Below are 21,751 nucleotides of genomic sequence, written 5' to 3' on the forward strand. Positions count from 1 at the left end.
TTTGCTGAATTTAAATATCTGAATAAAAGCTGATCTTATTTCCTAGAATCTTTATTGGAAATCATCATATAATTTTTCTTTAGGAGCTGAAAAGGACCTTAGCAGATTATTATCACAAAGCTGCTTGAAAGAACTGGATTGAATCAGAGAGAACAAAACACAGGTCTCTCTTTCTCTTTCTCTTTCTCTCTCTCTTTGGTTTTTTTGAGACAGGGTCTCACTATGTAATTAGACTGATCTGGAACTCACTATGTTGCCCAGGCTGGTCTGGAACTTGCAGCAATCCTCCTGCCTCAGCTTCCCAAGTGCTGGGATTACAGGCATGCACCACCATGCCAGGCCCACAGGTTCCCTTTCTAAATCAAGTGCTATAACCACGTTTCTTCACAGCAGGCAACAAAAAACAAATCATGTGCTACGATTACAATGCAGGATAGAAATGATTTCTAATTCTTATAAACAAACTAGGTTTATATGGTGACATTCATCATAAACATCTGAAAAGAATCTATTTTAAGAATTATTCTCAAAATAGTCAAGTTATGCTGTTAAAAGTCCTTTGTTGTTTTTGTTGTCTTTTCCTGCAATGAACTCTTTCTTCTCTATGATGTCCCTCTGCCATGTTCTATTCTGCCTTGGAGCCAGCCAACTATGAATTAAAACCCTTATGAACTGTAAGCCAAATAAACCTTTCCCCCTTTAACTGTGGGTGTTGGGCATTATGCTTCAGCAATGACAGAAAAGTAACTAAGACATAATTTCTTTACTTTTTAATTTTATCAAGTACATGTTTGCAGTACACAAGATCACATTCATTGTGGGGAATTGGCACATGTACATAACACGTCAATTCTTTTTATTCCCTTGCCCTCCAACTTCTTTTTCAATTTTTAAAATTTAAAAATACTTTTTTTGGTCAGTATCAAATTAGTTTATTTTATAAGTCCTTACCAAGTGAATTATCATAAATTCAGATTAGTAGTCAGGCTAATAGGTCAAAAAGCATAAAAACACTAATACAATTATAATAAATTGAGGTACACTTTTAGAAGCAATGTTCATGCTGGATTTTCTCTATTTTTCCCTATCATCTACCTTTTATTTTGTGCTATATTTATATATTGGGCTTCTATATAAAAGAAACCATGAAATACTCAAGCCTGTGTCTCTGATTTACTTCCCTTAACATTATGGTCTCAAAATGCATCCATTTTCCTATAAAAGTCTTGAGTTTATCCTTCTTTATGGCAGAGTAGTACTCCATTATGTATAAATATCACTTTTTATTTATCCATTCATTTGCTGAAGGACAAACAGGTTGGTTTCTAAATTTTGCTATTATGAATTATGTTGTTTAAACATGGGTATTCATGTGACTTAATTAAAGCTAATATAGGAGGGAAAACTTGAGCTGAACATCTTTCTATGACTATATCTCTACAAATGAAGTGAATTAATAGTGTTTTGGTTATGTTAGCTATTTTAAATGTAAATAAATGCCCATGCAGATAATACATGGACTTTTTCTTTATATTTACCATTTTTTCTGATCCCTTTTAAGAATGGGAGATGTAATTATAAAAGCAAAACTCTTATTGCAAGGCAATCTAGAATTATCATATCTGGACCTAAATGTACTACATATTTTAATATATGTTGTATATTACATGTTTAAAATCCCTGGGAGAACACTAAATTGTCTTAAGCTTTATCATTTTTGCCACAAAAAAATCTATTTTGCCTCTTGACAATATTAAGTAATAAAATTTTAGTCATCTGGAATAGCTTTTCTGTTGAAATATCTTGCTTAGAATCAAATCAGAATTAGAAATCATGGTTTTAATAATTAATTTAATAACTTAGATAATTAAATCTTCTCTTCTTTGAAGATGTGCTCTAAATAAATATTCAAATATCTATCATTAGATTGTGGGAAACACCTTATGAATTGAAAAAGTTATAGTTGTAGCTATCTGTAAATGCTGCTTGAATGCCGAGGATGTGTAAGGCATTGTCGGTACTGAAGGTACATAAAACAACATTTTCAATATGGAGTGTAATATTCTTTTGCAAAAAAAGTATTTTGAGTGTAATATTCTTATTTTGTGTGTGTGTGGGGGGGTGCCAGGATGGAACTCAGGACCTTGTACTTGCAAGGCAGGTGGCAGAACCACAGAGCTAGATGCCCCGTCCAGTAATGTAATATTCTTTAAGCAGTCACAACATCATTTCTCCATCAGAGTGTACTAGAATCATATTGCCAAAATGCTTACCAATTCCAAAAACTATATAACTAATTCTGAAATTAAAAAGCAATCATGGAACAGTAAAGAAAAATCTCTATGCACTCTTTGTTATCTCATGTCCTATGTATGCACTCACATACATGGCAAGACAAAGAAAATTAGTAACTTTTACCTCTGTAATTATTTTACTTTATTGAGAATAAGAGTTGCAATAATTTATATGTAGAATAATTTTGATAACTTAAGAAAGCAAATTAATTTAATGTGCCAGATTATTTTAAATTCCAAAGATAAGTTTTTTTCAAAAACTATGCTCAAGGGGGGAAGAAACCCCAAGTTGCTAACAGTAATGCTCAGAGAAATGTTAAAGTTAAAATATGGGCAGCTTCTGTGTCTCTATAAAATATGTCTAGTTAACTGGGAATATGAGTTATAACATTTAACAAATATTTTCTCAAACTATTGCAACATTTAAAAAAATTAAACTATAAACAGCGGGAAAGTAATCTGAACAAAGCTATACTCTAGATGTTAGAACTATAAATAGAAATTTAAAATATATATTAAAGAACAGATATTACATTACCTTAGTAAGGCTGAATATTAAAACACAGCCCTTGTGGTCAGTAGTATTTAAATATGTGTTTAGTACATAGAGGTAACTATTAGTATAAACAAAATTTTGTAAATATGGTCATCTGCACATGATGCTTTTAGTTTCACAAATGTATAAGAAAAAAATCATCTTCATTTTATTAATCAGTACCAGAAAATTCAGTATACACAAGCCATCCTCTACAGTAAGGTGACATGCTGATGGGATGAATGTCAATGAAGTTCTGGAAAGGATAACTTATCCAGGGTACGTTACCAATGACCTTTCTGATACACTGACCTTTTCAAATATGAGGTAAAAAAATACTTATAAATTGTTTCCAAACATTAAAGCTATTTTTGAAATTCTATAATTTTTATACTAAATAATTATGACATCTTCCCTAAAATGTGGAAGTCAAATTTCAAAGATGGTATGCTGGAGCACAGAAAAGTATTGACTCAGAAAACTGGTAACTGAGATCTACCTAGGCTAGGACTGCAAATTTGCTCAAGACTGGGAAGAAAGAAGCGGCAGCGGTAGTACTAATATTATTCATATACAATATACATAAAATTATATTGACACATGCCATTGGTAAATCTATTATTAATAGACTAATTTTATTATGGCCTTCATATTTTGTTTTGAAATATTTTATGAATTAAATTTAGTAAAATAAAAATAGTAATTACACCTGTTTTTGTGAATAATTGCAATGACATTTTAAATGGAACAAAAAGGCCCTCACTCCTTATTTTTTAGTCTGTTGCTGCTATGCTTTCATTAACAGAACAATTTTTCTTTAAAAACTGAATCTGAACGAATTTGAATTTTCAGCCTGTGTTTTTCCCTTGTCCTTATCTTTTCACACAAGTGACACTATCAATTTCATTGAAATTCTTCTCTTAAGAGACATTAAAGTTAATATTTTATAAGAATACACATGATGATAAGTTAGAAATTGTTAGCACTTACATATCCAAACTAATTATGTCAATCCAACATATCTAATGGACAGTGTAAATCTAAAAAAGTTTATGCTTTTTTATGATCTTTTCCTCAGGAAGATAACATATAGTAATATATAATATCATTTGCTAATTATGTATTACCTTGATTACAAACAAAACTAACATTCTCTAAAGTAACCCTAATGACAATTATCAAAACCTTTTGGAGAAAAATAACTTAGAGATAAATGTGAATATGCTTTATGAAAGGAAAGAGATCATGCATTTAAATCTAAACAATGGATGTATACTCTGAGGCTTTCACCAACTATCTCTAAGTGTGTTTATACAGCAGTCAACATAAAAACTGAAAGTCAGGAGCATACTGTTGGCATAATGTTTTGAGATTTTTAAGTGGAAGACTTAAGAGGTTATTAAGAAAAAAGAACACTCATCTCAGTGTAGCTTGTTTGGGTCTATTTCCCAAACCAGTGTGAGTTACTATCATGGATTCAGGGCTAGAGCAATTCAGGAAGGTAGAAGTGGAATCCAATGATCAGTGTAAAGTATTAAGACTAAACAACAACAACAACAACAACAAAATAGAAAGGAAGACAGGAAATGACAACTCAAGAAAATTTGGAAACCTGTATTTCATAGCTATCAAAAGTAACAAAAATTGAATGTAAAACAAGGAAAGTTATCCCTATTACTGATGCTTACCATAGTCATCCATATAAAAAAGTAAAATTAAAAATGTTTTCCTTAACATTTTTTACTCTATGTATTTACTTATAGTAAAATTAGAAAGTATAAAAGTCACTTTAATAACATACTTAATTTAAAAATGTGATTAAAAAACAAATGTCTTAGCTGCAGAACATTTTAGTTCAGACAGCTTAAATATTTCAAAAATATGGGAGGATAACATCCTAGGTTAAATAAAACCAGTCAGGTGAGTCAATAACTAGACTGATAACTCAGAACAAAGCTTCAGATATGCTTGATGAGGCAAGTAAGGCTAACAGACTTACTCTGAAGCTGAGGCTGCTGGAAGGAAAGGGGCTGTCCGAACACAAATGGGCTGTGGACTAGGGAAGAGGGAGGTTTTGCAGCTTGATCAAAGATGGAAGGAGCTGGGAGATTGGGCCGTGACTGAATGGAATTCAATATGGCACTCAGTTGGTCACCTGCAGTGGGCAAAACAGTGAAAACTACAACTTGTTACTCATTAAAAAAATAATGGCCAAGTAAATGGTGTTTTATGACACTCAGATCAATTATACACTAAATAAAACCATGCCAATTCAGATATATATGGAAGTTAGTTATCATAATCCTCAAATCAAGGATCAAATTTTGCATTTGGCATTCTGCTTTTCTTTTTTTATCATGGAATCACTTCACCAAACCTTATATAGCAACCCAACTAAAACAATGCATTTAAATTTAAATAATTTCCCATTACTTATGGGAAAAATAAGAATCTATAAATAATCCAAGTTGTTTCAGTATTGTGCATGTATAAATGAAGATCTAAGTACTGTAAATGATGACTTCCTCATGGTGCCCAGCAATGACTAATACCACCCTGCCTCATCTGCAATATATTTTATGAAGGAAATAAGCATAGTACAAGTAGGTTTTCTTTAAAATGTAAAATTGCAGAGGATAAAGGCGAGGTTATTAACTCAACAGTATATTTACATTAAAGTTTTAAATCAATACTTTCTTTTTTTGTTTGTATTTTTCTGAGACAAGATCTCACTATGTAGTTAAATCTGGTCTTGAACTTGCAGCAATCCTCTTGTCTCAGCCTCCTGAGTGCTGGGAATCCAGACATGTGCCACTACACCCAGTCCAATGCTTTCTTTCTTTTTCTTTTAATCTTTAAAAAAAAAAATACTTCTCTACATCCTTGCTAGTATTTGGTGTCACACTGTTTTTATTGTAATCATTCTGATAGGTGAATAGCATTATCTCACTGTAGTTTTAATTTGCATTTTACTAATAGCTTGTGACACTGAGTATCGAATTATCACTGCCAAAGAAACACTAATTTTTTTAAAAAGGATGAACTCTTTTACTCGAAGAGATAAAAATCTCTAAGTTTTATAATAAAAATTAATATGCGCCACCTAATTTGTATAGTGCTTCAAATATGAATTGTGATATTTTCCTTGTAATTTCAATACAAAGATGTTAAAAATATTTTTGAAGATATGAATAAAATTAAATAACTCCTTATCTGTGAGAACATGTGCTTTAAACATTTTAAACGCAGAAGAAGTAATCCACATGTTCATACTAAATGATACAAACAGTATCTTTGAGGTCATATTTCCTAAATATAATAAGGTTTCATAAAATTTTCAACTGAAACACCAAGAAGTGACACATTTATATGGAAAGCACTATGTATGCAAGCTATACATTTTTAGCAAATCAAAGCTATAGATTACAGAAGGGATTTTTATAGATTATCAAGTATTTTGTTAAGTATTATTTTAAGGAAAAACATTTTTACAAGATAACTCCTTGATGTATACATTATAAAGAGTTAAACTGAGTACTTCTATGAAATATAATAAAGGTTAGATATTTCATTAAAGTTAAATTTCTTAATGGTTATTAGGCCATCTAAATAATTTAAAATCTATTAACCAGTGGATGCTATTTTTGAATAGTCACAAAATCACATCCGTGAAAGTAATGCTTTTTATTTCTATTTAAAAAATGTTCTCAACAGTTTTTATCTTTTAAAACCGATTTTATTTTGTGATATTTTAAAGACTGATTTAATGTGATAGTCATCTTCATAATGACTGAGACATTTCAAGGTTGAAAGCATACAATTTGAACCAAACATGACTTTAAAATAGATCATTAGAGAAGTACAGTAGCAGTAAGTAAACACTGAGATTTGAATTTAAGAACTGCAATAATAGAAAGAAACAGGAAGAAAACACCACATGTTTACCTTATGTAAGTAGGGAAATTAGTTAAAGTTAGTAGAAATCAGAGCTACCAGAAGCAAGTGAACAGGTAATTATCCTATAGGGCTGTCTAAATCAAAATACCCAAAATGAAATCTGCGACTAAGCTTTCTTCATCAAAATAGTTGGTGAAGTAATGAAAATACCCTATAGAAATCAGTTCTATGTTAAGCTGAATATTTCTTATACATTAATATAATTTTGTAATTCTTCATTATTTCAAAATTTCCATTTCTCTGCAAGTCAAGTTTGATCACACTATGTTCCTTGAAATCAAGTACTGTGAAATGTTTTAAATAAACTTATAAATTACAATTATTTCCATGTGGATCACTTTTTCTCCCTCCTAACCATGATTCAACTATATATGTTACCTGCTCATAGTATGGCTGATTTTGAAGAAGTCAGGATCACATTCACAGAAAAGAACAAGAATATGTCTGATTTATTCATAAATGTAGTTTTAGATAAATTTCAATAATACATGATTGCAAAATAATTGTTCAAACTGTCCATGATGCTGTTCTCTTCAATTAATGTATCCAAAACAACTATATTATATTTTATATTCAAATAACTTAGGGTTTCTGTCTTTCTTTTTACAACTTTCTAGTTTCATTATACATTATACAAACTCTAATGTAACATTTCATATAATTCCAAATTGCCTATGTTAACCATATTAGATATTCAAATTCACATTTAATAAAGCTAAAATGTAAAATTACTTTAAAATGTTATTGAAAAATAGTACTTCGATTTAAAATGGATCATTTAAGATCTATCTTTGTTGCTCATTAGCATGATTCTCCTAATAACAGAAGCATGGTAAAAATCATAGATATAATTTTTAGGACATAAGTTAAAAATGAGTGCCCTTAAAACAAAACTCCTACAAACTTATGCTAAATTGTAAAAAAAAAATATGTGAAAAAGAACACCTTTGTAAACACTTGAGTTCTAGTTTCTTAATATAAAATTTTAAGTAAATAAAGATTTGTGAACAACTAAGAAAAAATAGGTTAAAGTAAAAAAAAATTTCAGGTTAGATAAGTAAAGCACTTACTTTCAAACACCTACCTTTATTATTTCCAAGTCCATAATCAAATCCCTGGGCACTGCAACTTGCCCCTTTATTAAAAGCTTGCACTGAGAAAGGGCTTGGAGGAGGAGTTTGAGAATTCTGATCCAGAAGAACTTGTTCTATAACAAAAGCCATAGCTATAAGGTTAGTTTCTTATATGCTGTTCCCTATTTATATAACAAAGAGAGAAAACTGAGCAAGATTTTATGATTGTTAGGTTTAAAAGTAACTTTATACTTAGATTTGATGAGTCTAAGTTTCAATCAGGTCAGCTTAACACAGGGAAGCGTATGTCAAACTTTGTTTTCATTTCTAAATACATAAGTGAAACTCTGAAATGGGATATAGGGTCTTAAGGAGTTAATTTATTTTCTTTGCGATAGAGTATATGATTGAATGTATATGAATACATCTGGACACCCGAATTTTAAAAACTATAAGCAATTTATTCAAGGGCATTTCCAAAATAAAATTGGACATGCTATAAAACAAAAATGAAAATGATTTTGTATATGAGAAAAATATTCAAAATATGTAAGTATCCATTATTGATTAAATTATGTGAAAATTATAGAAAATTTAACTTATTTTACTCATTATATAAATATACTTTTCCTAAAAGATGATAAACCAGGTCATATAACCAGTCTATTAACACATCCTGAAGTCAATAAATATTCAGAATTCTTAATTCAAGAAGGAAATGGTATTTTATCCAATTTACAAATGGCTGATACAGCCTCTAAATTCATTAATCTCCTAAGAATAATCAAGTAGCTCTAACATTGTCTGATATAATATTAAAATTACTAAAATAGTGCCACACTTAAATAATCATATATGCCAGCTAAAAAAGGGTGAGTTGGCCCCCAAAATCAGAATATGCATTTTTTTCAGCTGCACATGGATCATTCTCCAAGACAGACCACATACTGGCTCATAGAACAGGTCTAAATAAATGCAAAAAAAATGAAGTCATCCCCTGTATATTATCAGATCATAGTGAACTTCACAAGTACAGAAACTGAACAACACTCTCCTAAACAATCAATGGATTACAGAGGAAATTAAAGAAGAAATTAGACAGTTTTTACAAATAAATGAGAATGCCAATACAACATACAGGAATCTTTGGGACACAATGAAAGCACATCTACGTGGAAAATTCATAACATTGAATGCCCACACTAGGAAAACAGAGCGGGCTCAAATAAACAACTTAATGATGAAACTTAGACTCCTAGAAAAACAAGAGCAAGAAAAACCCAAAGCTCGAACAAGAGAGGAAATTATAAAGATCCGAGCAGAAATCAATGCAATTGAAATTAAGAAAACGATACAAAAAATAAATGAAACAAAGAGCTGGTTTTTTGAAAGAATAAATAAAATTGACAAACCCTTAGCTAATCTTATCAAAAAAAGGAAAGAAAAGGCTCAGATCCATGCAATTAGGAATGAAAAAGGCGAAGTCACAACAGATCCGAAAGAAATCCAGAGGATCATGAACACCTACTTTGAGAACCTGTACTCTAATAAAATGGAAAACACAGAAGAAATGGACAGATTTCTAGATACTTATGAATTACCAAAGTTGAACGAAGAAGATAAAAACATTTTAAACACCCCAATCACAATCAGTGAAATTGAAAATGTAATTAAAAACTTACCAACAAAGAAAAGCCCAGGCCCTGATGGATTCACTGCTGAATTTTACAAGACATTTAGAGAAGAACTACTACCATTACTCTTCAAACTTTTCAATGAAATTGAAAGAGAAGCTATACTTCCAAATTCATTCCTGGAAGCAAGTATCACTCTGATTCCCAAACCAGAGAAAGATACAACCAAAAAGGAGAACTACAGACCAATCTCCTTAATGAATATAGATGCAAAAATCCTTAATAAGATACTAGCAAACAGAATACAGAGGATTATTAAGAAGATCATCCATCATGACCAAGTCGGATTTATTCCAGAGATGCAAGGGTGGTTCAACATACGAAAGTCAGTGAATGTAATACATTATATTAACAAAGTCAAGGACAAAAACCATATGATCCTCTCAATAGATGCAGAAAAAGCATTTGATAAAATTCAACACCCATTCATGATAAAAACCCTGCAAAAAATTGGAATAGATGGTCTATACCTCAATTTAATAAAGGCTATTTATGAAAAACCATCAGCCAACATCATATTGAATGGCCAAAAACTGAAAACCTTCATGTTAAAATCAGGAACAAGACAAGGATGCCCACTATCGCCACTTCTCTTCAATATAGTTCTGGAAACATTAGCCACAGCAATTAGACAAGAGAAAGAAATTAAAGCAATAAAGATAGGAAAGGAAGAAGTTAAACTATCATTATTTGCTGATGATATGATACTCTACATTGAAGATCCAAAAAACTCCACCAAAAAACTTCTAGACTTAATTGACAGATTCAGTAAAGTATCTGGATACAAGGTGAATACCCAAAAATCAATAGCCTTTCTATACACAAATAAAAGACACATGGAGAGAGAAATAAGGGGAAAAATTCCTTTTACAATAACATCCAAAAAAATGAAGTATCTAGGAATCAATCTAACAAAAGAAACAAAAGATCTCTACACTGAAAACTACAGCACTCTGAAAAAAGAAATCGAAGAGGATATAAAAAAATGGAAAGATATCCCCTGCTCCTGGGTAGGAAGAATCAACATAGTGAAAATGGCCATACTACCGAAACTGCTATATACATTCAATGCAATGCCAATTGAAATTCCAACACTATATTTCACAGAACTAGAAAAAAGAATCCAAAAATTCATTTGGAACCACAAGAGACCTAGAATAGCAAAAGCCATTATAGGCAACAGTCACATGGCACCAGGTGTAACAATTCCCAATTTGAAACTATACTACAAAGCCACTGTGATAAAATCAGCATGGTACTGGCAAAGAAATAGGCCTGAGGATCAATGGAACAGACTGGAAGACACAAAAACAAATGCAGATGTACTCAGCTACCTCATCTTCGACAAAGGAGCTCACCATCCTCAGTGGAGGAAAGATAGCCTCTTTAATAAATGGTGTTGGAAAAACTGGATATCAACCTGTCACAGATTAAAATTAGACCCTTATCTTTCGCCATGCACTAAATTAAAATCCAAATGGATTAAAGATCTAAATATTAAAACAGAAACATTAAACTTGCTGGAAAGTAAGTTAGGCAGAACTCTGGAAGACATTGGTATAGGAAAAGACTTTATGAACAAATCCTCAGTAGCACGGGAACTAGCAGAAAGAATCAACAACTGGGATCTCATCTTACTAAAAAGCTTCTGTACTTCAAAAGAAACCATTAGCAGAACTAAGAGACAATCTACAATGTGGGAAAAAATTTTTACCAGCTGTACCTCAGACAAAGGACTATTATCAAGGATATATAAAGAACTCAAAACAATCAGTCCCCCCAAATATAAAGACCCGATCCAAAAATGGGCATCCGAAATGAACAGACATTTCTCATACAAAGAAGTAAAAGCAGCAAGAAAATATATGAAAAAATGTTCCACATCACTGGTCATTCGAGAGATGCAGATGAAAACAACACTGAGATTCCACCTCACCCCACAAAGAATGGCTGCTATCAAGAAATCACACAATAACAAATGTTGGCGGGGTTGTGGGGAGAAAGGAACCCTCCTCCATTGTTGGTGGGAGTGCAGACTAGTGCAACCACTATGGAAATCAATATGGAGATACCTCAAAGAGCTTGGACTGGAGGTTCCATTTGACCCAGCCATCCCTCTGTTGGGTATCTTTCCAAGAGAACTAAAAGAATCATATCACAGAGAAGTATGTGCACCCATGTTTATAGCGGCACAGTTTGTAATAGCTAAATCTTGGAAACAACCTATTTGCCCATCCGTTGGAAACTGGATAAAGAAGTTGTGGTTTTTCTATAAAATGGAATATTACTCAGCCATAAAGAACGAGAAAATAGATTCATTCATAGGAAAATGGATACATATTGAAGATATACTCCTAAGTGAAATAAATAAGTCACACATGTGTAAATACCAAATAGTTTCCCTGGTGTGAATAATCTGCAACAATGCATAAGATTCTAATAAGATTACTGACATTTAGAAATGGGAAGAAAGGAGCTAAAGGTGTAGGGAAGGTGGGATGGGTAGGGGAAGAGTAAAAAGGGAAAAGAAAAAAATGTGAGAGAATGAAAAGATGAAAATAAAGTGTTTGTAGATGGGGAGGGGAGGAGGGGGTGAAGGGAGGGCAGAGGTAAGGGGAAAAAATGAGAATCTAGACTTGTCATGTAGAGGTACAAGATCCCAACAATGAATGTAACTGTACTGTATCCCTAAAATGTACCAATAAACTCAATTAAAGCTGAAAAAAAAAAAAGGGTGAGTTGAAATCTGTCAAATAGTAAGTAGCAGGACAAAAAGGACTTATTGCATTAAAATAACATTATGAAAATAAAATGCTTTAAATATCTTTTTTTAAAAAGTTTCTTCTTGTTTTTTTGTGTGTGTTTTTTTTTTTCTTTTTTGGTACCGGGGATCAAACTTGGGTCCTTGTGCTTGCAAAGCAGGTGATGGAACCACTTAGCTAAAACCACAGCCCAAAAAAGTTTCTTCTTAAAGAGAAAACTAATCAGGAAGAATAACATAAATATTTTCTTTCTACCTATAAAATGGAATTCTACCATACCAGAGGTATTGTGTGGTCTACCCCTTTATCAGCATTTTTAGACTTTTACAAATAACCAATCCTAGCATTTCCCTTAGGCAATATTCTTCAGTGTGAGGTACTTCACCAATTGAATACTTCTGAGAAACACACAGGAATAGTACTTTAAGTTGAAAAGACAGTATTATCCTGCTTCTCTAGATTCAGAATGGTCTAGCATCCACAGTAAAGTTTGTTTTTATCATTATAAAAATTTTGCCTACTAAGCTTTATCTACTGATATCAAAAGCCAATAAAAAATTTTCATAAGAATTTTCATTTTTGTTTTACTCTCAATACTTCATATAAATTACCATAGTGTCAAATCCTATTTCTATAAGAAACACTTATAAAAAATATAGAAAATAAGAAACACATTTAGTGAAACACATTTATAAAAAAAATAAGAAACACACACTTATACCAATAAGCAGACTATTTGTATATCACATCATGCACTTTTAATGATTTTTAAGGTGCTAAAATAATACCAGTTTTTTTTTAGCACCTCAGGTTTTATGTTAAAATATTAAGACTTAATTAACAAATATGTGTGTGTCTATCCAGATATATAACAAAACAGTAAGAATCAACGGATTACAAAGGAAACTTAAACTCTGAAGTTTCTGTTAGAGTTCAATATATGGCTCGTGAGAAATAGTATCCTAACTTAAAAAGCATTTTATCTTAAAAGAATTTTCTACCTTCTAAGCTTGTAAGAACAAAATTTCCTATGATAAACTTGTTTCTAGTATGGAAGGCATTTTACATTTTAACAATACCTAAGTTTATCATCTGCTAGTTTTATGTGTAATTTTCTCACTTAGTCTTCATATCAAACTTATGAGGTTATGACTTATAAGGTCATTCTGTAAACTAAAGTAGAGAAAAATAAACTATTAGCAAAGTCACATCTCAAAAGCTGCACAGCTGGGATTAGGACTCTGGTATTCCAGTTGCAGAGTCTACTCTAGAGTCGACTCTTACACTTTATGTTACACAGTTAAAAATTAGACTAAAGCTGGGTGTGGTGATGCATGCCTATAACCACAGCACTCATAAAGCTGAGGCAGGGGTATCACTGTGAGTTCCAGGCCAGCCCAGGTTACATAATGAGTTCAAGGTTAGCCTGAGTTACACAGGTCCTTTGAGAGACATCTGAACTATTCTTACATTATTTAACTACAAACCTTTTATAAAGTTGCCTGACGAGGTATTTTTAATTATATCTGAATATTCCTATATAATAAGAGCATGTTTAAAATTTATAGTAAATATAGTAATATAGCATAAGCAAATAGTAAATATTTATATAAAAGAGGCATTTTCTTTTTGAAAATGTAAAGACTAATAGTTTTATCTCAACATATTAATTTACTATCATATCATCTTTACCTAAAAGAATGTTTATTTGGTAAAAAAATAAGAGGACGAATTAAGTTTTCAGAGTGTGTTCAATGTACACCATGGTGTAATGAGTATACAACTGAAAATACAAAAGATGATTCTGGCTAAAGACTTGTATCTGCCACATAACCACCCGTACAATTACAAGGAAGTCATTTTAAATTCAAGAGCTCACTTTCTCTACCTATAAATAGAATATTATATTAACTACATAAAGGTTTGGTATGTAGAAAAAAGGAAGCTAATATAACTAAAAGTCCTCTGTCATTCATGAAAAATTTTTGAATCTATTTATATTTATGACCATGTTATAAAATCTTGGCTAATCTTAGACAAATAATGTTTTCTAATTTATCTAATCTGATATTATAAATATGGAATTTGGTAAAAAAATACACTTTACTTATCTATGGGATTTGTCTGAAATTGTACTGTGGGGGAGAGTCTTGTTATACAACTTCAGGCTGGGCTGGCCATGAACTTCTATGTAGCCCAGGCTGGCCTTGCACTTACAGTGATCCTCCTGCTTGTTTCCCAAGTGCTGGGATTATAGTCATGTGCCATCACACCTTGCTGAAATCATATTATTTTTACAATTCAACCTGTATTTACAAAACTTTGTAAGCAACTAGTTAGTATGTGTCAAACTGCTGAAGAACTAGGAATACAAAGATTAAAAAACCCTGCACCTGTCCACAAGGGACTCACAATCTGGGTATGGAGAAATAAAAATTAATTTCAATACAATACAATCGTGCTCTAGTGGTGAATATGACTCTTTAGGATCACAGGCAGAATTCTTGACACTGGCATTTGGATCAAAGCTTCACACTAGTGATGACATTGTCTGGTCTTTGAAAAGTAAATTTTTGCCATCAGGAGAATAAAGAGAGAGGAACAAAAAGGAAAATCTTACTAAGTGAGATTAATGTTGAAAAAAATAAAAGTGAAAGCTCAAAGTCAAAATAGGAAATACCAAAAAGATAGTATGCATTTACTTAGTGCTCTGTTCTTGAGATAAAATTCAATCAAATGATGTTGCCTAGGAGAAATACTGCAATTGGTGATTTGAAAACTCAACTTTAATTGATAATAGAATGGTAAAACACTCAGTCCTGGACTCACATATAAGAATGAGGTATATAGCCTCACAAGCACAAGATCCTGAATTTGATCCCCAGAACGAAAAAAAAAATGAGTATATAAATTGATGTCTAAGAAATAAAAAGCATGTCTTCATAAATACAGAATCCTATGTTTCCAATTTTCTTTTAATTCTTGTTTTTCATAGGCATTCATCTAGTATTCATGTATTTTACAAACCAATTTTGATAGACTCAAAATTTTTAAAGCTTTAGGTTCTTTTACTTAAAATAAACACATAAAACTATCTTTACGACAAAAGTAATATAATAAGCATTAAACTTATGTATTTTAAAGGTTAATCAAAGTAAATCACAAATTTAAGCCAACTTGCCATCTTCATGCCGGAGGTACTGGTTTCCGCCTCTGTCTCTAGCTAAGGACCATGCCTCTCCTTCATCACTCTCACAGAACTCTACCATGCTGTTCTTATCCAGCTGCACCCATGTACCTTCAGAATTGGTTACCTGGTACATAACAAAAAGCATGATTGATTGGCTTGATTCTTTCACAGCACTCAGGCTGAAAATCAGTAAAAAGCTTTAAGTGTTTCTGAACAGTGTAATCATTCCAATACTTTCCTACCATGAGATTAGTTTCTGAAATTAAGACCCCAGCCTGAGGTAAAACAGAAAGCAGTAAGTCTTTAACCTCTGGTTAAAATAATATTTTAAAAAGCATAAAGGTAAATGATTTTAAGTGTTACCCAAAACACGTGGCTCATTTTTTTGCATCTAAAATGTCCTAAAGCAGCACACTTGATATTATTTAGGTTGACAGTACCTATAGCTCATTTTGAAAATAACCCTGACAATGAGAAATAGCATGACACACTACATCTTCAAGCTTAGCTGAGGCAAATGCCATCATTGCCTAAAGAATAATTTTATTTGCTCAGGACTTCAGTGAGGTTTATGAATGGGAACAATGAAATGAAACCAAAATTTTGAATACAAGAACATCTCCATAATCAATTCACACAAAACATTTTTAGGGTTGATAACCTGTAACAGTATAGGAATACATTTGCAATAACAAAAAGATACATGCAAATACCAAACATTTATATATACAGTATAAATCACTTGTTAATATATTGTTTTCATAGTATAATTAAGAAAGTAAAATTATCAGAAGAGAAGCACAGAAAAATTATGTTAGTATTTCCAGTACAAGTAAAGATCAAGAACATTAACATTTAAAAACCTGGATGGAAATTCAACTTTTGGAAGAAGAGATGGTTGAGTTATATTACATTAAAAACTAGTATCTTAGAAGTCATGAAGCTACAAGAATCCATACCTCTCCTACTGCTTTGACTTTGTTTCCCAGAACTAACATTCCAATTGGGATACCTCTAAGGTTAGGACAGCTTCTGATGTTGTGACCTGAAGGTCCTGTCTTCACTACCTTGTACATGCCCGGCCCTCCTCGGAAGAATGGCATATCTTGTTCTTGCATTGTTGCTTCCTGTGGGCAGCAGGAGTTTATGTCTTTGAAAAAGTCATCAGTATTAGTTTTAGCTTCCTGAAAATTTGAATAGGAAAAAAAAAATGAACAAAATACAAATTATTATCACTTGGAAAATCCTCCTATTAAGAGATTTCATAGCAAGTCTACAACAATGCCAGTTAAGAGAATATATATTTAAAGATAAATAAAGTATTAGTCAATATCACTGTTAAATAATCTTTCAATTTTTCAAAAATGTATGATAGAAAATAAATCTGAAGAGGAAAAAATACTGTAGAAGAAAAACAATGGAATCTCTGGTTTTTGCCCACCACAATCTGGGAAATACAGTAATGTAGTCCTTGATTTTCCTTTTTATCTTTTAGTGCAATATTTAAAAGAAGAAAAATAAAAGTAATTTACATATAAGTCCCTATTAAAAACCTGAGTCTTTATTACATTATTGTAAGTTGGTATTCGCAAAATATTTAAATATTAATTTATTTTCCCTTTGAAATAAGTATAAATAAGTATAAATAAAACATGGATTCAAAGACTTTGGAGACTTGTCTATAAGCAGACATGATGATAAAAATATGCCCAAAATAAGAATGTTTACATTATTTTAACCCACACTTTCTTCATCTTAACTCACACTTTAACATACTAAAGATAAAAATGGTTTTATATTTGCTAGACCACACAAAGTGATATATTAACACTAGAGCAAAATAGAAAAAATATACATTTTTCTAGAGATTAGTACCAAAGATGTATTTTTAAGTAAAATTCATTTGAATTTATATTATTGAAAAAAGTCACTTCTAAAATCAAAGAATTTGTTCTATATTTTCTGTTGAATCTGAATGCTGTGATGAATTGCTTCCTTATAAGAAATTTAAGTATGACATGCTTTGCTTTTCCCAAATAAATGTAATTAAAAGTTCCACACTGAGGGTTCTTTCACTGTTATTATTACACCATTAAACAAATTTAAAATTGCACTTTTCTCTGAGAAATATGTTAAAATAGAATAAAAGATAAATATACTGGGATACTCATAAAAATTAGGTTAAAATTATTATTTAGTTTTATGAAAAAAGATGAAATAAACAAGGTAAAATTTTACTGAATAGTTCTATCCTTATAAGTAGCCTCACAGCAACAGATATGTATATGTATCTATATACATAGTATTATATTAAAAATATAATTCTGAGGCTAAAAATACATAGATTTAAGTGGATACAAGGCAGAATAATCACAAGTTCGAGTTCAGTCTCCGTTTTAATAACTTAATGAAACCTTTTCTTAAAATAAAAAATAAAAAAGGGATGGGTATATAGATCACTTCAAAGGCACAAGGTTCAAATCCTAGGGCAAGAAAACAAAATATGGATTCAATAATTCTTACGTGCTTTGTTAATTCAATATATGGTTAATCAGGGAAAATTTTTTAAAAGGACTATTAACCTTCACATAATATTTTGTAAATCTCAATTTCTTAATATATAACTAAATGTTTACCTATATAAATAGGTACTACGGACAATTTATATTTTACTTTATTATAATGTATGAACCAACATTCTTTATATTAGGAATTTATTAGAAGTGAGAATTTTAAGAACTTGAAAAAGAGACTAGATTTATAATCTAAAATTAAAAATATGTATTTCACATACTGATCCATGTATATTTGTAAAAATTTGTATATATACACAACTATATAAAGAAACCAAAATAAAAGTTTAATGTAAGACTTAAAATTTAAATACTTCTACTATGCTCACAAGGTCTTCAGTAAACATTCACAAATTTCTATTTGTGAATGAGCAATTTCAATAAATGTATCATGCCATTCCATGCTTGAAAGGGCAAGATTTAAAATAACATGGTGACACAAAAAATAATAGTAAATTTAGCTAAACAATTTTACTGGTATTTAATGATATTCCTAGAACATTTAATTTTAATAATTCCAAGTTCTGATCATTTAGGGTAACACAGAGAAAATCCTGGCAAAACTAAATGATTACAAAGTATTCACAGAAAGGCAATATGAGAACTTTTATTAAAATGCTAATATTTTATTGAAAAGTTAATGATGCTATATAAATTAAATATAGACATTTACCCAGTATTTTCTATTGAGCAGTATAAAAATAGCTGATAGATATAAAATCATAGAACTATTCCTGTCACTTGCAAGCAATTCTAATATACACTTTTATTCAACACAGCAACATGAGACCTGGGCACCAGTATATCAAACTGGTAAATTTCAATATTATTTACTCTCCTTCCATTTCCATTTCATTCTTAGATGAATATTCATAAGAGTAGGCAGTAGAAAGAAAATAGAAGATTCATAATGTCACAACACTACCACCTAAATGAATTAGTTCTGAAAAAGCTAAACTTCAACATTATTGTTGGAGAAGCTAGTTATAAAACTAAATATAGCAATTCTGAAGTTATATAAAACGTTTACTTAAACTAATATATTTTCTTTGGCAAAAATAGGGAAATTCAATTGCAGCACTTCACATAAATATTTTTGGAAATAAAAAAAAATTAATTTCAGGCAAAAGCTTCAAAAATAGAACGTAAAATTTGTTGTACATGCTGAAATACCTGAGTAATGTATGATTGCACCTTACAATTAACTCACCTGGGGGAAAAAAGCTTTGGAAGTCCATGAAAATACGTCCAAATCCCTGACTCCTTGGCTAGCATTAAAGATATTCTGAGTGACAAAGTTTAAGAAAGAAAAATATCAACAAAGAATGGGTACAGGATATCATCTGCAGAAGATGTGTTCACAGTAACAACATTTTTCTGTACTCTAGCACCAGCACGAAAATATTATTTTACTAAAGGGAGACTGAAGCCATCTGAGTAAACCACATACCAAAGAAATTCTGAAGAATAAGCTTTTGTCAAAAGCTCTCCGTGGATATAGTGTGTCATGCCATTTACTAAAATTAAGAGCCAGACATTGTTTTAACACTTAACAACCTCGGTGCAATTAGGAAACCTTAAAATTCTTTAAATAAGGATGCATTTATTCTAATACAAGCCAGATTTATTTTATAACAGAAAATAGCCTGCTGTTTCAGAAAGAATGAATGATGAATATTACAGAAAATACAACTATTATAAGAATGGCATGTATTATGTATGAATTATCAGGTTCAGCACAAAAATAAAAAAAAAATCACACAAAAAAACCTGAGTAATTTTTCAATTCTCCTTCTTTCAATAAAGAAAAAAAAAATCACCTGGAAAAGTTCCTGAAAAGTATAAGTAAAACACAAAGAAAGAAACACTATATATCTTTTATCAAGACAGGTCTATTATTCCCTATTTATAATACATAGAAATGCATGGATATTCAGAACATCTATGTTAAAGTCCAAAAATATTTTGTAAAAGAAGTCAATTTAAGCAAATGTGATCCCAGAAAAAAGAAAAATCAGAAAATGTCTTATTGACAATTTAAATGATATACATTCTCATAATTTTACCATGCTATCAATCTATATTTTTTTCTACTTGACATCAAAATCTTCAGTGAGCAGCAATTGCCCAATTTTATTGCAATAAATGTTTATTTTGGAAAAAAAAAGAGGATATGCAAAATGTTAACACAATCATCATCTAAGATTTAACCTGAAATGAACATCAGAAGTCCTGATCAATTATATCTCATTTTAGATGAGAATATAATTACTATTCTCTACTTTTTTATTTTGGTTATGTATGTATGTATGTATATAGAGGAATATACATCAAAATCATAAAAATTCTATCAAGAAAATTATACTCAAAACCTAATTAAATCAATAAGCCCCAAATTGCAATTTTAAGCTGATATTTTTTCATGACATATAAGGCACCAAATAAATTAGTAATTACCACAGTGAAAATATGTAATCAAACATCTAAATGCTCATGCAAAATAAAAAATCATTTACTCTGCTGGATTAGCACAGAGCTAAAAGTTGCATGGCATACATATAAATTATTACAGTATTTTAATCATCTGATTGTTTAAGAAAACAACATTAAAGAATGAAATGAAGCTAACACTGTATTAAATAAAGACATTCAGAGTAAAAACAGGTTATGAATGCACACATACACAAACCAAGCCAGGAAAGTTTGTACATGGTAAAACTGTACTGCCAGGTATTGTTAGGTGTTTTAAAAGACTGAAATTAGCTATACAATGGAAGGAATGCTTGCTAAGTTTACCAATTATCTCAGTGATACTGTCAGCCCACAAAACAAAACAATACTTTTGCTTCATCTTTCCTCCAATTCTTTAGTGCCCCTATTTCAGATTATCAACATGCTTTCTATATGTGAACATCTACCAGTCTAAATTGGAAGTGATTTGTATAAATGTACAAATGCAAGGAGATATTTAGAGACCCAAGTTGCTTCTGCAAGGATTTAGGTAACAAGGACATTTTAAAGACATCTTAGAACACTACTGCTTGTTTATCACCAGCATTCCTTGATATAGACTTTCTCTTTCACTAAATCCCACTCATCATATTAAAAGTTCCATATAATCAACTCTTCTGCTTTTTTACTTATATTTTCCACGGTATATGGAACATTCTAGTAGCTCACATGCTGTAGTTTCCAAATCACTAGAATTCTAATTTAAAATCAACATTCCCTAGGTATACTTTTTACCTTCAAAACATGTTATGGCATTCATCATTCAATTATTAAGGTTACATAAGGTTTATATTTACATTAAGGCTACATTAAGGTTTATATTTGTATGAATACTCATGTATTTATTAATTCTAGCTACAGTAATAAGATATTTACAATGATATTTTCTTTATCCTTTCTAACTATATTTATCCTTATCTACTATATTGAAGAATACTGAACATAAAATCATGGACTTTGAAATCACATCAAATTGGGTTTCAGTTCCAGCTCTATAACATGTATTTCTGATCTTAGGTGAGTAGTTATCTTACTTCATTGAAAAAATGGTAATAATATAATTAACACTTCAGGGTCACCTGGAGATTTAAATGAGGCAATCATGGTAAAGAGTATATTGTATATGTGATAGGAATCATCTTTTTTTTTTTTTTTTTGTTCC

General features: G+C 30.8%; 1 protein-coding gene across 1 annotated transcript in view; it reads right to left on the minus strand.

Annotated features, from left to right (window-relative positions):
• Mycbp2 (MYC binding protein 2) overlaps positions 1–21,751 on the minus strand; it is a gene marked incomplete at its 5' end in the record, with an annotated part of 279,711 nt that overhangs the window by 66,015 nt on the left and 191,945 nt on the right. Inside the window, 5 exons of the mRNA XM_033760909.1 lie at positions 4,829–4,984; positions 7,871–7,993; positions 15,497–15,629; positions 16,465–16,689; positions 19,289–19,363. Of these exons, the coding sequence (XP_033616800.1) occupies positions 4,829–4,984; positions 7,871–7,993; positions 15,497–15,629; positions 16,465–16,689; positions 19,289–19,363 (712 nt within the window). The remainder of the gene's footprint in view (positions 1–4,828; positions 4,985–7,870; positions 7,994–15,496; positions 15,630–16,464; positions 16,690–19,288; positions 19,364–21,751) is intronic.

The sequence above is a fragment of the Fukomys damarensis genome, unplaced genomic scaffold, assembly GCF_012274545.1.
Source record: "Fukomys damarensis isolate Sample0158 unplaced genomic scaffold, DMR_v1.0_HiC HiC_scaffold_6, whole genome shotgun sequence".
Lineage (NCBI taxonomy): Eukaryota > Metazoa > Chordata > Mammalia > Rodentia > Bathyergidae > Fukomys > Fukomys damarensis.